The 13045-nt window shown below is 41.7% G+C and overlaps 1 protein-coding gene and 1 long non-coding RNA gene across 12 annotated transcripts in view; one reads left to right on the top strand and one right to left on the bottom strand.

The window, feature by feature from the left end:
- The window catches only part of LOC128333587 (uncharacterized), a 110084-nt gene extending 106885 nt beyond the window's left edge, over nt 1–3199 (bottom strand). Inside the window, exon 1 of one of the 2 annotated variants that reach the window (XR_008310979.1) lies at nt 3107–3199. This is a non-coding gene — a long non-coding RNA (uncharacterized LOC128333587). The remainder of the gene's footprint in view (nt 1–3106) is intronic. The other variant, XR_008310981.1, reaches the window with a different exon arrangement.
- The window catches only part of CCDC141 (coiled-coil domain containing 141), a 219678-nt gene that overhangs the window by 169752 nt on the left and 36881 nt on the right, over nt 1–13045 (top strand). For all 10 annotated transcript variants that reach the window (XM_053269076.1, XM_053269067.1, XM_053269057.1 and 7 more), the window contains 2 exons: nt 869–1009; nt 1552–1749. In XM_053269076.1, the coding sequence (XP_053125051.1) occupies nt 869–1009; nt 1552–1749 (339 nt within the window). The remainder of the gene's footprint in view (nt 1–868; nt 1010–1551; nt 1750–13045) is intronic.

The raw sequence follows: 13045 nt of genomic DNA, 5'->3' as shown, positions 1-13045 counted from the left end.
AAATATCATCTGTCTTGTTGAAGTTCAGAAACTGTAGCTCCAGTTGCAAGGCCAAAAAAGAAAAACAGCTTTTGATTGCTGGACCTTTATATTGCAAGCACTCCCAGCAAGCAAAAATGAGGATGACCTGAGAAATATACATCCCAGAAACTTGTATTATTTGAGGCTTGATTGCTCTTCAGGAAGGAAAGTTCCAGGCGGTTTCCCGTATTATATCTGTACAATGGAGGAGTACTCTTCCAGCTCTCTTCCACACCTAACAACATCAATGTGCCAGTACACATTGGCATATATATAGTAGAGTTATTGGCACATGAATAGTGGAGTCACTAACATGTCTTGGCATATGTGTGTGTGTGTGTGTTTAGTGTTGATAACATGCATTAACTATTTTTACACAATTTTCTAAAATACATTTTAGCTTGGGACTTGACTCACTCCTCAAGCAATGTTGGAAAACATTCAACAATAAATATTCATGCTGCTCTTAAATTATGGTTTCCCCCACCTGGAAATGATCTCAGTGCTGGAAAACTATCACAAGTAAATTAGCCATGCTATATGGGGCAGCAGCAATATAAGAAGATGCAGAAAGGCATCAACTCTTACTGTGCGGGAGATGGCAATGGTAAATCCCTCCTGTATTCTACCAAAGCCAACTACAGGGCTCGGTGGTCACCAGGAATCGACACTGACTCGACGGCACACTTTACCTTTACTTAAGTTTTGTTAGTTTCAATTAGATTTCAATTAGACTTAATCATGACCAACTTAGTCTGGATGTTGCCCTATATCGACAGTATGTAGGCATAAATGTTTAATCCACTTATTATATATACACTCCTTAATAGTGCTGATTTCCTTTCAGCTTAGGGAATCGTTTAAAGACCTCAAAAAGAAATTCAACAACATGAAATTCAACTATACCAAAAAAACAGAGAAAGCACGAAATCTGAAGACTCTAAAAATTCAGATTCAGCAAGTTGATACATATTCTGAAAAAATGCAGGTAAGAATTATAGTAGTTGAAGCGCTGCTTGCATAATATTTACCCTAACTGAACACACAGATGAAAGATGACATTCATCCACTATTTTTCCAGTTGCAATACCAGTGGCCCCATGCTCTTTTTCTGTTGGTAACTGGCTACAGGAATTTATTAATGTTAAAAACAGAGTCAGTCTTTAATGTCTGTTTTTCTTCCCAGTGTAACAATTATATAATTATTGTTGTGATACTATAAACTTATTTTTAGTATCAGAAACATACCACTAAATTAACAAAGCCCAAAATACTAGGGAAAAATCTTTCAGACAACCATAAGCCCCACCAAGATAAACAAAGGATGCAGAGCAGTAATGTCTCAGTGTTACTATAAGATGGTAATTTAAATATTTCCCATTCTATGGAAGTTGTAAATGCCCATTGAAATGTACTGTCTTATCTCCTGTGTTCTGAAGCATTTCTAATGATGTTACTCTGAGTAACTGTCTTCCTGTGTTGCACGTGTCCATGGATTTCTACAAATGTTTATTATGTCCTTTGGAACAGGTACTGAGAAAGAAGACAGCGAATCTAAAGAAGAAGAAGATCTTGGATTCTTTAGAAACTCTGCCTAGTGACAAAGCTAGTATACTCTCTGAATCCATCAATGAATTAGAGAAACAGCTGAGTGAATTTGGCAAGATTATGGAAGACTACAAACAAAATTTAGATCTGATGGAGCATCTGCAACAGATGATGGACGAGGTATTTAAAAAAATCTAAAATGTACTTTGTCTTCACAATAAGGAGTCAGTTTTGGGAGATGGAATAAAGGTACACTCCTATGTAATATCAGTGTACCTATTATCCATAATTCCAGACATCTGAATAGTAAAAGAGGCTTTGTGAAATGAGCCTAGGGTTAGACTAATATAACATCCCATTCATCCAGATCATAAAGCTTGTTCATCTCTTAGACTTCAAGATATATAAATGTTATACTACCTTTCCGCCCTATAAGAATTCCCAAGGCAGTTCAGAATAGACCAACTTCATACTAAGAATAAAGAAACACAAGTGCCCTATTCCAACTCCAATTGCACTTTAGAAAGATATTTAGACAGGATCGGTTGCACCAGAAAGCAGATGGGAAAGCATATTCAAAGGCATAATCCACTTCAAAGCAACGCAGTCTGACCTGAATAGTCAGCACCCAAACTTAGACACACAATTGGATGCACTTCAGATTTGTACCCACAAGTCATGATTCAGCAAGTGACAGGGGCGTAGCAAGGTTGGAATGGGCCCAGAGACAAGATTTTAAAATGCCCCCCCCCACTCAAAGTCCAGGGCCTCCGCACACCCCAGGCCCCCAAGGATTTAAGTCTGATATTTTGAAATAAGTATGCTGCCTGGAAATACATTTCACTGAATACACACACGCACACGTCACAATATATAGTGATATACATTGAGTACTATATATTTGTGCTACTTTTAATGCCTAGAACACACTAGAAAGATGAATGATTAAAATGGCCCCCTCGCTGCAGATTAGCAAAGGAGACTTTCAACCATGCAGGGTGAGCCTATGTTTGTTTTCTCAGAATTCTGAACAAATTCAGTCAAGTTTGATTCCAGGAGGTTTTTCACAGGAGGCTTTTAAAGCCCTTTAACACACATCTCCTCTGGAATAGAGGTGCTGCATTCACATGTTGGCCAGATTTTCCCTGAAGTCCCTGCAAGTTATTGGGGAGCAGTTCACACACAAGAAAAATAAAATAAAATAAAAGCACAAGACATGCTTCACAGTTCTCACTCAGACCTTCTGGGCTGCAAAACAACTTGAACATAAGTGCATTTATAAATGAATGAATGAATAAAATAAATATAATACTGTTTCTTCCAGAAGTTTTTGTAATTTTTTGCCATGAAACAAGCCACTTATAGGACTTTTTAGATAGTTTTTTTTAAGCCAGCAAATTTTCCAAGCCGTTTAAAAATAAATATTCAGAGACTTCTCAGTCCCTCCCCCACTTATCAAAGCCCTATGGCAAGCAGATGCCTATATATCGGGGGTGGGGGCGGGGAAGGTAACCACAAAAAGGAGTTCACACTCTACCTGGCAGCAAGGGGTCTTCTGCTGCAGAGACCAGTGGTGGCCACTCTGGCTGCCTCCTCCTTCCTGGCTGGCTTGGGCCCTACTGGAGTTCAGGCTTTACAGAGGCCTCCGTGGAAGCCCCGCCCACCCGCCAATCAGCTGAGAGGTGGGAGAAAAGGAGCTCTTTGCAGCTTGTCTGCTGCCTGGATTGCTGGCCAGGAGAACAAGCTGGAGAGAGGGAGAAAAGGGCAAGTGGCTGAGGGGCCTTGGGGCTGGGCAGGGGGCAATGGGGAGTCACGTGAGGTGCCTCTGGGGGGCCCCTCCAGGCAGTGGGGCCCCCAGACAACTGTCTCCCCTTGCCCGATCGTTGTTACGCGCATGGCAAGTGACATGCGTATGGGACCCTGCTCAGGCATGAGGAGGTCAGCTTCTGCATACAGATCTCCTTTGCAAATTGGGAGCAAGTAACAGCCACAATAAAAATAGCAGGAGCAGAAGTAATTATTATTTCTTGTTTACACAGTCAGACAGGTGTTATTGACTGGTTTGTTTTATCCAGACATCGAGTCCTTCCCAAGGACCTGGGATGACTGAATGTTATTATCAATTGTTATAGATATCGTCGCAGAATATAGGCTGTTCCAAGTAACGCTGCTTTTTGTAATTGGCTGATGGTGATTTCTGTGGCCCCTATGGTGTTGAGGTGCTCTCCAAGGTCTTTTGGAACTGCACCCAGGGCGCCAATTACCACTGGGATTATTTTGGTCTTTTTCTGCCACAGCCTTTCAATTTCAATTTGTAGATCTTTGTATTTGGTGATTTTTTCTATTTCTTTTTCTTCTATTCTGCTATCCCCTGGTATTGCTATGTCGATTATTTTGACTTGTTTTTCTTTCTTCTCGACTACAGTTATATCTGGTGTATTGTGTGGCAGATGTTTGTCTGTTTGTAGCCGGAAGTCCCATAATATTTTTACCTCTTCATTTTCTACCACTTTTTCAATTTGATGGTCCCACCAATTATTGGCTACAGGTAGCTTGTATTTTTTGCAGATGTTCCAGTATATCATCCCTGTTACCTTGTCATGCCGTTGTTTGTAGTCAGTCTGTGCGATCTTTTTAGAACAGCTGATTAGGTGGTCCACGGTTTCATCTGCTTCTTTATAAAGGCGGCACTTGCTGTTTGTTGTTGACTTTTCTACTTTTGCTATTATTGCATTTGTTCTTAGTGCCTGTTCTCGTGCAGCCAGTAATAAACCCTCTGTTTCTTTCTTCAAGTTGCCATTCTTAAGCCATTGCCAGGTCTTGGTGATGTCTGATTTCCCACTTATATTGTGCAAATATTGACCATGCAGGGGCTTATTTTTCCATTTTTCTGCTCGGTTCTGACTTGTTCTTTCTTGTAGGCCTGCTTTCTTTCATTGGTGTTGAATAGTTTCGCGTTATTGTCCATTTGAAGTGCATCTTTTTCACTGTCCTTGATATATTCTTCAAGGTCTCTTTTCTCCTCCTCTACTGTTTGATGGACTTGCAGCATTCCTCTTCCACCTGAGCTGCGAGGGAGGTATAGCCTATCGACATCATCGCGGGGTGAAGAGCATGATTGATGGTCATGATTTTCCTGGTCTTACGATCCAGCGTCTCTAGCTCAGCCTGGGTCCAGTCTATTATTCCTGCAGTGTATCTGATAACAGGTATAGCCCAGGTGTTTATGGCTTGTATGGTGTTCCCGCCATTGAGTTTGGACTTGAGGATTTTTCTAACTCTCCTGATGTATTCACTTCCAATTTTTCTTTTAACTTCAGTGTGTGCGATGTTATCAGCCTGGAGAATTCCCAAGTATTTGTAAGGTTCTTTCTCTTCCAGGTTCTTGATCTTGCTTCCATTGGGTAGTTCTGTTTTTGTTATTTTTCCTCTGTTCATTATCAATGCAGCGCACTTGTCTAGTCCAAACTCCATTGCTATATCTCTACTGAATATACGGACAGTGTTTATCAGTGATTCGATTTCTGACTGGGACTTTCCATACAACTTCAGATCGTCCATGTACAGCAGATGGTTTATTTTACTTGATGTTTTAGATGTTTGGTATCTGAGGCCTGTTTTGTTTAGTATTTGTGAAAGTGGGGTCATGGCGATTACAAACAACAGAGGGGATAGTGAGTCCCCTTGGAAAATGCCTCTTCTAATGCTAACCTGTCCAAGTGTTTCGCCATTGATTGTTAACTGTGTACTCCACATGCTCATTGCTTTTTTTTAATAAATATCTGAATGTTTTTGCTGACACCAGTTGTTTCTAAACATTTTAGTATCCATGTGTGAGGCAATGAATCGAAGGCTTTCTTGTAGTCAATCCATGCAACACTTAGATTGGTTTTTCTTCTCTTGCAATTTTCTAAAATCATTTTATCAATCAGCAGCTGGTCTTTTGTGCCTCTGGTGTTCGGGCAATTTCCTTTCTGTTCAACTGGAAGCTGTTTGTTAGTTAATAAGTCTTGCATCACTTCATCTGCTATTATTCCAGTTAACAATCTGAACATGGTTGGCAGGCAGGTTATCGGTCTATAATTACTTGGAACTGCACCTTTTGCTGGGTCTTTCATGATGAGATGAGTTTTCCCAGTTGTTAGCCATTGTTCAATATCACCTCCTTGCAAAATGTAATTGAACTGTTTTGATAGTTGTTTATGAAGGCTTGTTAGGTGTTTAAGCCAAAAGCCATGCGGTTCATCGTCGCCTGGCACAGTCCAATTTTTAATTTTCTTTGCTCTTTCACTTATTAATTCTGGTGTTATTATTAGATCCTGCATTTGTTGGTTACATTTTTCAACCTCTTTTATCCAGCCTGCTTTTTGATTATAATCTATTGGATTGTCCCATAATTTCCCCCAGAATTGCACTGTTTCTTCTTTATTTGGTGTTTCTAGGTTTCTTGCAGTTTCTCCTTCTATGCTTTGGTAGAAACGTCTCTAATTCGACTGGAATTGGAGATTCTGCCTGTGTTGTGTAATTCTGGCTTCGTATCTGCTAATCTTCTTTGACGCTGCTGTTATCTGCTGCTTTATTATTTCCAGGACTTTTCTAATTTTCCTTGAATCTAGGTGGTATTTTTGGATCAGATACTGTTTGGTGTTTTCATTCTTCAGCTTCTTGTCTTTCATATCTTTCAATTTACTAGCATCTGATCTGAGCCTGGAGATTTTATTTTCTAATCTAATCTTCCATTTAGGTGATGTACTGCTTTCTTTTTTGACAGGTCCACTGATCTTATATCCGAGCACTTGTGTTGTTATTGTTGCTGCACTGTACATTAGTTGGTTTGTTTCTTGCAAATTATTGGTTGTTATTTCTGCAAGTGCAGCATTTATATCTTTTAATGCCTGAGCAAGTTGTTTTTTGGCAACTGTTTTTAGAGCTGGAAGTCGAACCCTGGTGGTTGTTTGGTTCATGTGCTCAGTTATTTTTTGCTTTAGTTCTTGTTGCTTTTCTGTTAAATGACATTTGGGTTTTTGAGGTGAAGGCAAAGGGGTGGTTGCATGTTTTTGCTTTTGAAACAGTTCAGCAACAGTGGCATCCTCTATTTCCAACACCTCCTCCACCTGCACCTGAGCAACTTCTTCAGTTGGTGGTAATTCTTCTTCCATATCTTGAGCCTGTGTTGCTCTTTGCAGTTCTTCCAGCTCAACTCCTGTGGATACTTTATTTCTTATTATGAATCTTCTCTGGTCTGCTAGCCTTTGTTCTGTTATTTCTGTATCTGGATGCTTCTCTTTCCAAATTTGGTACATTCTTTTTAAATAACCTCTTCTAGTTGGACTAGACTTGTAATAGCAGATCATTATTTCCTTGCTGGCATTTTTCGTATATTTTTTTCCGGTTAAGCGACGTTTCTTCCAGTAACCTTGCAGTCTCCAGCCCTGGTTGCTCAACTGAAGATCCTGAGTCCTGTTGCCCACTTGCCACCAGATGTCCAGGGACTCGAGCACCTGGCACGGTCCTTGTTGACCCGGGCGATGACCGATCCGGTGTAGATTCATTAAAGTTACATCTCACCATATTGTTGATGGCAGAGGCACTCTTTGTCTGGCTCCTCTGGTGAGACCTGTCCAGTATGGTTGGACCTCTAGCATAGCTCTCACCTTCCTCAGAGCATGCAAGCCCCACAACCACGCCAATGTAGTGCCTCACTGGGGGATTATTATTATTATTATTATTATTATTATTAAATAATAAGAATGGCAACTTGAAGAAAGAAACAGAGGGCTTAATACTGGCTGCACAAGAACAAGTTCTAAGAACTAATGCAATAAGAGCAAAAGTAGAAAAATCAACAATAAACAGCAAGTGCTGCCTTTGTAGAGAAGCAGATGAAACAGTGGACCACCCAATCAGCTGTTGTAAAAAGATCGCAGACTTACTGCAAACAAAGGCATGACAAAGTAGCGGGGATGATACACTGGAACATCTGCAAACAATACAAGCTACCTGTAGCCAAAAATTGGTGGGACCATCCAATTGAAAAAGTGGTAGAAAATGAAGATGCAAAAATATTATGGGACTTCCGACTACAAACAGACAAACATCTGCCACACAATACACCATATATAACTGTAGTTGAGAAGAAAGAAAAACAAGTTAAAATAATCAACATAGCAATACCAGGGGATAGCAGAATAGAAGAAAAAGAAATAGAAAAAATCACCAAATACAAAGATCTACAAACTGAAATTGAAAGGCTGTGGCAGAAGAAGACCAAAATAATCCCAGTAATAACTGGCGCCCTAGGTGCAATTCCAAAACAACTTGAAGAGCACCTCAACACCATAGGGGCCACAGAAATCACCATCAGCCAATTACAAAAAGCATGATATCTATAATAATAACAGCAACAACATTGATAATAGAATTCAGCCATCCCAGTTCCTTGGGAAGGACTCGCTGTCTGGATAGAACAAACCAGTCAATAACACCTGTCTGACTGTGTAAAACAACAACAACAAATAGCAGTATCAAAAGTAACCAGTTAAATCTAGCAGTGTTCATTAACTACCACCAAATGCTTTGAAGAATGCACAAGCCATTACTTCCTTTTTTAAAAATCTGAAAAGAGCTGACTTGTCAAGTCTCTTTAGGGAGTGAATTCCACTGAATGGATACCTCAACAGGAAAACACTCTTCTTGTGACTTCCAAACTGGCCTCAGAATGTGTAGGCACTGAGAACAGAGCTCCAGTTGGTGACCTGAGTGAATGGGTGGGTTCATATAGAAAGAGGCACTCTCTAAGATCTCCTACTGTTATCTGCATCTATAAAAAGTTTTGATCCCTACATTTTGAGGATATTTGGAAAAGCTCCAGTTTCTCTCCAGTCTTCCTACATAACAGAACATTTTAGCTCTATTCACATGTTAGGTTCAGCATATGTACAAACTGTGTAAAGTGGGGGTTTTAAAACTTGAGTCTCCAGATACTGTTGGACTACAACTCCAACAGATGGGAGTTATAGACCAACTGCTTCTGGAGACTCAAATTTGAGAACCCCTCTTCTACAGCATACACATGCACAGATCTGTGTGCACATACACTCACACATTATGTTCAATGCATGTACAGTAGTACACTTCCTATCTGTACCCTGCATTAGAGGGATGTGGAGAAACAAGGGTGTGTGCAAACCTCAGTGCCTTAAAGCCACCACACCCTCATTTCCTATACTGCCATCACCTCCTTGATTCTTCCCCTTTTCCAGGACACAATTGGGAGAGGCACCTTGGGAATCAGCTTCTTCTAGTCTTCCCCAACCTTGGGTGCCCAGAGATTAACATTCCTGAATGTTAGGCCTATTGGAGAGGGTCAACTCCTTGTGCTGTGTCACCAATAGCTCAATACTATTTAGCAACCAGTACACTTTTCTTGAAAAAGCAGAAGCAGAGGATGGTGGGGGGGCGGTTTAGAGGAAAAGCACAGACATGGAAAAATAAAAATAAAAAAATTTTCTAGTATAGGGGGTTACTCATACAGCTTTCCTTCAGCAAGTTTCTGCATCATGGACAAATCCAGAAGAGCTTCTGCTCCCTCTTCCAGGGTCAGGACTTAACCAATAGAGAGTGGAAGTTTCTTAGCAGACCAGCCCTCTGAGTGCTAACTGGTTGTCAAATCAAAAATGTAATTTATTTACCCTGGACAGAGGAGCTTACTGCACCAACCATCCTTCTGTGCAATAATGTTTCAAAGAGGAAAATAATTTAACCCCCTTATGGCTTATTCTAATTAGAAGTTTCTTCTGCACAAGGGGACCTGTACCCAGGTTCATTTGTAAAATAAAAACATTTACAATAATTCACACAACATGTACCTGTATGTATGTACAATGCTATGTCTGAATAGGGCATATATCTGTTAATATTATATATGCAAACTTCCTCCCCTCCCAAACTGAATATCCAGTTCATTACTATTGGTTGTTTTTTAAAAAATTAATTCCATTACCTAACCCCATTTTGTTCTTTTCACATTCTATAGGTGTACTTCCGGAATGAGATTATGCATGTTCCTGTTTCTCTAGTTCCCTCATTTTAGCCCTGAAGTCATTTCTGCCCCTTGGTGACCTAAGTGTGTGACTGATACTTTCCATCCTTATAACAAATCCAAATATGCGTTATAATATTTTCCTTACATCACACTATTTTCTGATTCTCCAAAGAACATGCAGCATAACGTTAGGAAGCTTTAACCCACTAGATCCTAGATGAAAGGAGAAACCACCACCACTACACCTCCCTCCCTCTCCCTCTCCCTTACACACACTCATCATCTTTTCATCTGCACAAGGTTGTGGCCAGGATAAAATGCCAGGGGCCGTTACTCTCCTGTGCTTCTATGATTACAATGAAAAATCTCTTGCCATAGCACTGCAATGCACTAGCACTAAGAGAAGCAGTACCAGTCCAGTGGATTGATCCAGCTTCCAGCACTAAAGCAATGGAATGAGAGGTCCCTTGTTCCAGCGACAGACTGTGCAGAACTGTCTCTGCACATCAGAGCTTCTTTGCCACGGAAGAAGTTTCGGGATCTTTAAGGGGATCTATGGTCTCTCACAACTGGGTTGTGCACATGCACGTGGCACTGTCATTAATTCAGTGGGAGAGTGCCTCTTCCCTCAGTTCCTTTGTGACCACCACACTAGCCACTTCAGGAAAGTTCGCTTGTTTTGCTCCTCATCCCTGTAGAGAAAACATAGTCTCCCTAGTTACTCCATTTTTCTGGCTTTTAACCATGGACAGTTTTTTGACTATGTATTTTGGAACTCCATTTTGGCTCAGTCTTCATGTGTCCTCCCAGCTACGACTACAGTCTGTTTGCCTCACTTTCTCTTCTTTCCACCATTTCTTGGTCCCTGTATGGACTATTTTTTAAAAAATAAATTAAGAGGTGTACTTCCTATAGGGTAAAGTTAACCTCTTCCAACACGTATGAACTCTGTTTAACCTGCTTATGGAAAAACCACAATGTTCGAGCTTATAAAATTTGGCTTTTTCCAAGCAGATGAGAAAAAACAGGGAACTTCGTTGTGGGTGGCCCTGTATGAGACCATGCTCCAGTCACTGATTACAGTGCCTAAGTCGCCAGTTCTGTTGACATTGTCAACGTCATTGTCAACCGACCGCTGCCCCTTGGGCTCGAGAGCAGCTACGGACTCAACATCTACACCCACCCCCCACACCCCATCTTGGGGTGAGGTCTGAGGTGATGTGGATTTTAAGATTCAGCAGTGCCTTCGAAAGCCGAGTCCCATCACCGGCATAAGAAGTGCAAGCATCACTCTTTTGAGTCCTCCATCCTCATCCAAACACCACAGGGCATCGGTGATGACTACTTCAACATTAACCTCGACACTGAGGACTTTTCCCCATATGCCCTTGCCAACCACTGCATAGAGGGATTGCCACAGCTGATGCACCGTTTCACCAGCACCTTCAACATTGACTTCTCTACTAATACCAACCTTGACTCTGCTGGTGACTCCAGCACTTCAACGTTCCCTGACATCAACGGCTGCAGTCTCAACACCGATTTTACTGACCACCTCACACACAGTGTGACCACCAACAACACCGATGGCCTCACCTATTCGCTCGACCTCTCACCTGATATCTCTCCAGCACACACCATACATTCAGGATACAGCAGAAAAAGCACTCCTTTCTTGCTGCATCCCCAGTTGTTCAAGACTGCCCTTGCATGTCTTTGGAATCCCTAATGGGTTCCTCCACCAGATCCTTTGGGATCTACCTTTAAAGGCTTTCCTTTCTTGGGCCTGGATAGTGATGAATATGTGAACCCTCCCATCAGTTCCCAAGACTTCATCTGGCTCCCCAAGACACTTTCCAAATCTTCCATGGCATGAGATATATCATCATTCTGCACCCACTAACCACCCATTAGGCTATTGGAGGTCACCTGTTGCCCTAGACCCGGGCTGTATTCGGGGCTTACACAATTTCAGGGATCCCTACTATCCCCTTTCTCTGGCTTTCCCTTATGACTGTGATGAATATTGCCTTTGGGAAACTCAAGGGAGACCTAGAGGCTGTTCCTTCCAAGGGCTTAGGCCTCAAAACTGTTGTGCCTTCCTCTCCTTTTAAGAGACCTGAAGTGCCTATTTATTGTTATGGAGCATCAACCTCCCACCCACCTGATCAGATAGTGTCTCATCCTACTCAACCGGTCCCTGCTAAATCTCCTGATGTACATGATTGGAGCTCTGACGGGGAATATGAATCCTCCTCCCAAGGGGAATCCATCGTAACAGACCAACCATCTGGCATCTCCCCAGATGAAAATATTGCTGCCCCTCCCTTTAGTTCCTCAACTCAGGAAACCAAGTCCTACAGACTGCAAGTCCATGACTTGGTTAAAGCCCTGCGACTGGAAATTAAAGCACCTGTGAAAGAAGTCTCTGACCCAATCGATGACTTCATGTCTAGCTCTTCTTCTTTACAACTGACTTCACTCCCAATGCTACCAGTCTTGGCCAACTTGGCCAAATTGCCTGGGACACTCCTTTGACTTCTGCCACTACTTCTAAGCACTTCAAGAGCCTCTATAGAATTCAGGAGGAATCCTGCCCAATTCTATTAAAGTATCCCCCCACACACACACACCTGGAATTCTCTGGTTGTTGACTGCAATTCTGATTTTCAGTGTTTCGATTTGGATCTAAATTGAAACACCCCCAATTTAAACCACCCTGAGCCTTTTGGAAGGGTGGTATAAAAGTTTTAATAATAAATAATAATAATAAAATAAATTTGTTTTTGGGTCCGAATCTGACCTAGCCGAATCAACCTAGATTCGATTCGGATCTGAATTAATCCGAATCTGAATCAATTTGGATCAAGAAAACGGGTCCCAGGGCCAAAAAAAGTGGGGTGTGGTGGTAGTGCCTAATGGGTGGAGGCTACCACCAAAATTTCAGAGGGATTGGGCAAAGGGATGATTTTTGGTGAATTGTTGAAGTTTACAAGTCTTTAAGGTTTTCCCCCATGAGGTATAATGGAGAGTGTATCGCTTCACATCGGGGGGGGAGGGGTGACCTAGAGCGGTGTGGTGTTGGTGGTAGTGCCCAAGGGGGGCAAGGAAGCTACCAGAATTTTTTTTCAAAGGATTTGGGCAGAGGGCTGATTTTTAGTGATTTGTTGAAGTTTACGGTTTAAGGTTTTTCCTCATAAGGTATAATGGAAGTTTCAGCAGCCCCATAATTGCACTTGGGGGGTACTGGGGTGGCCCAGAGTGAGTGGTGGTGTAGTTCACATAGGGTGCCAACCACCCCCATGGGTTTCTATCCCATGGGGTACAGGGTTCTGTTGTTTCTGAGGTGTTCTGAGTGTGGATTCTATGATAGCAAATGAGATTTTCAATGAGACACCATGAATCCACCCTCATTTGCTAGCATAGAATCCA

The sequence above is a fragment of the Hemicordylus capensis genome, chromosome 1, assembly GCF_027244095.1.
Source record: "Hemicordylus capensis ecotype Gifberg chromosome 1, rHemCap1.1.pri, whole genome shotgun sequence".
In the NCBI taxonomy this organism is placed as follows: Eukaryota; Metazoa; Chordata; class Lepidosauria; order Squamata; family Cordylidae; genus Hemicordylus; species Hemicordylus capensis.
This window is presented reverse-complemented; position numbering and strand designations above follow the sequence as displayed.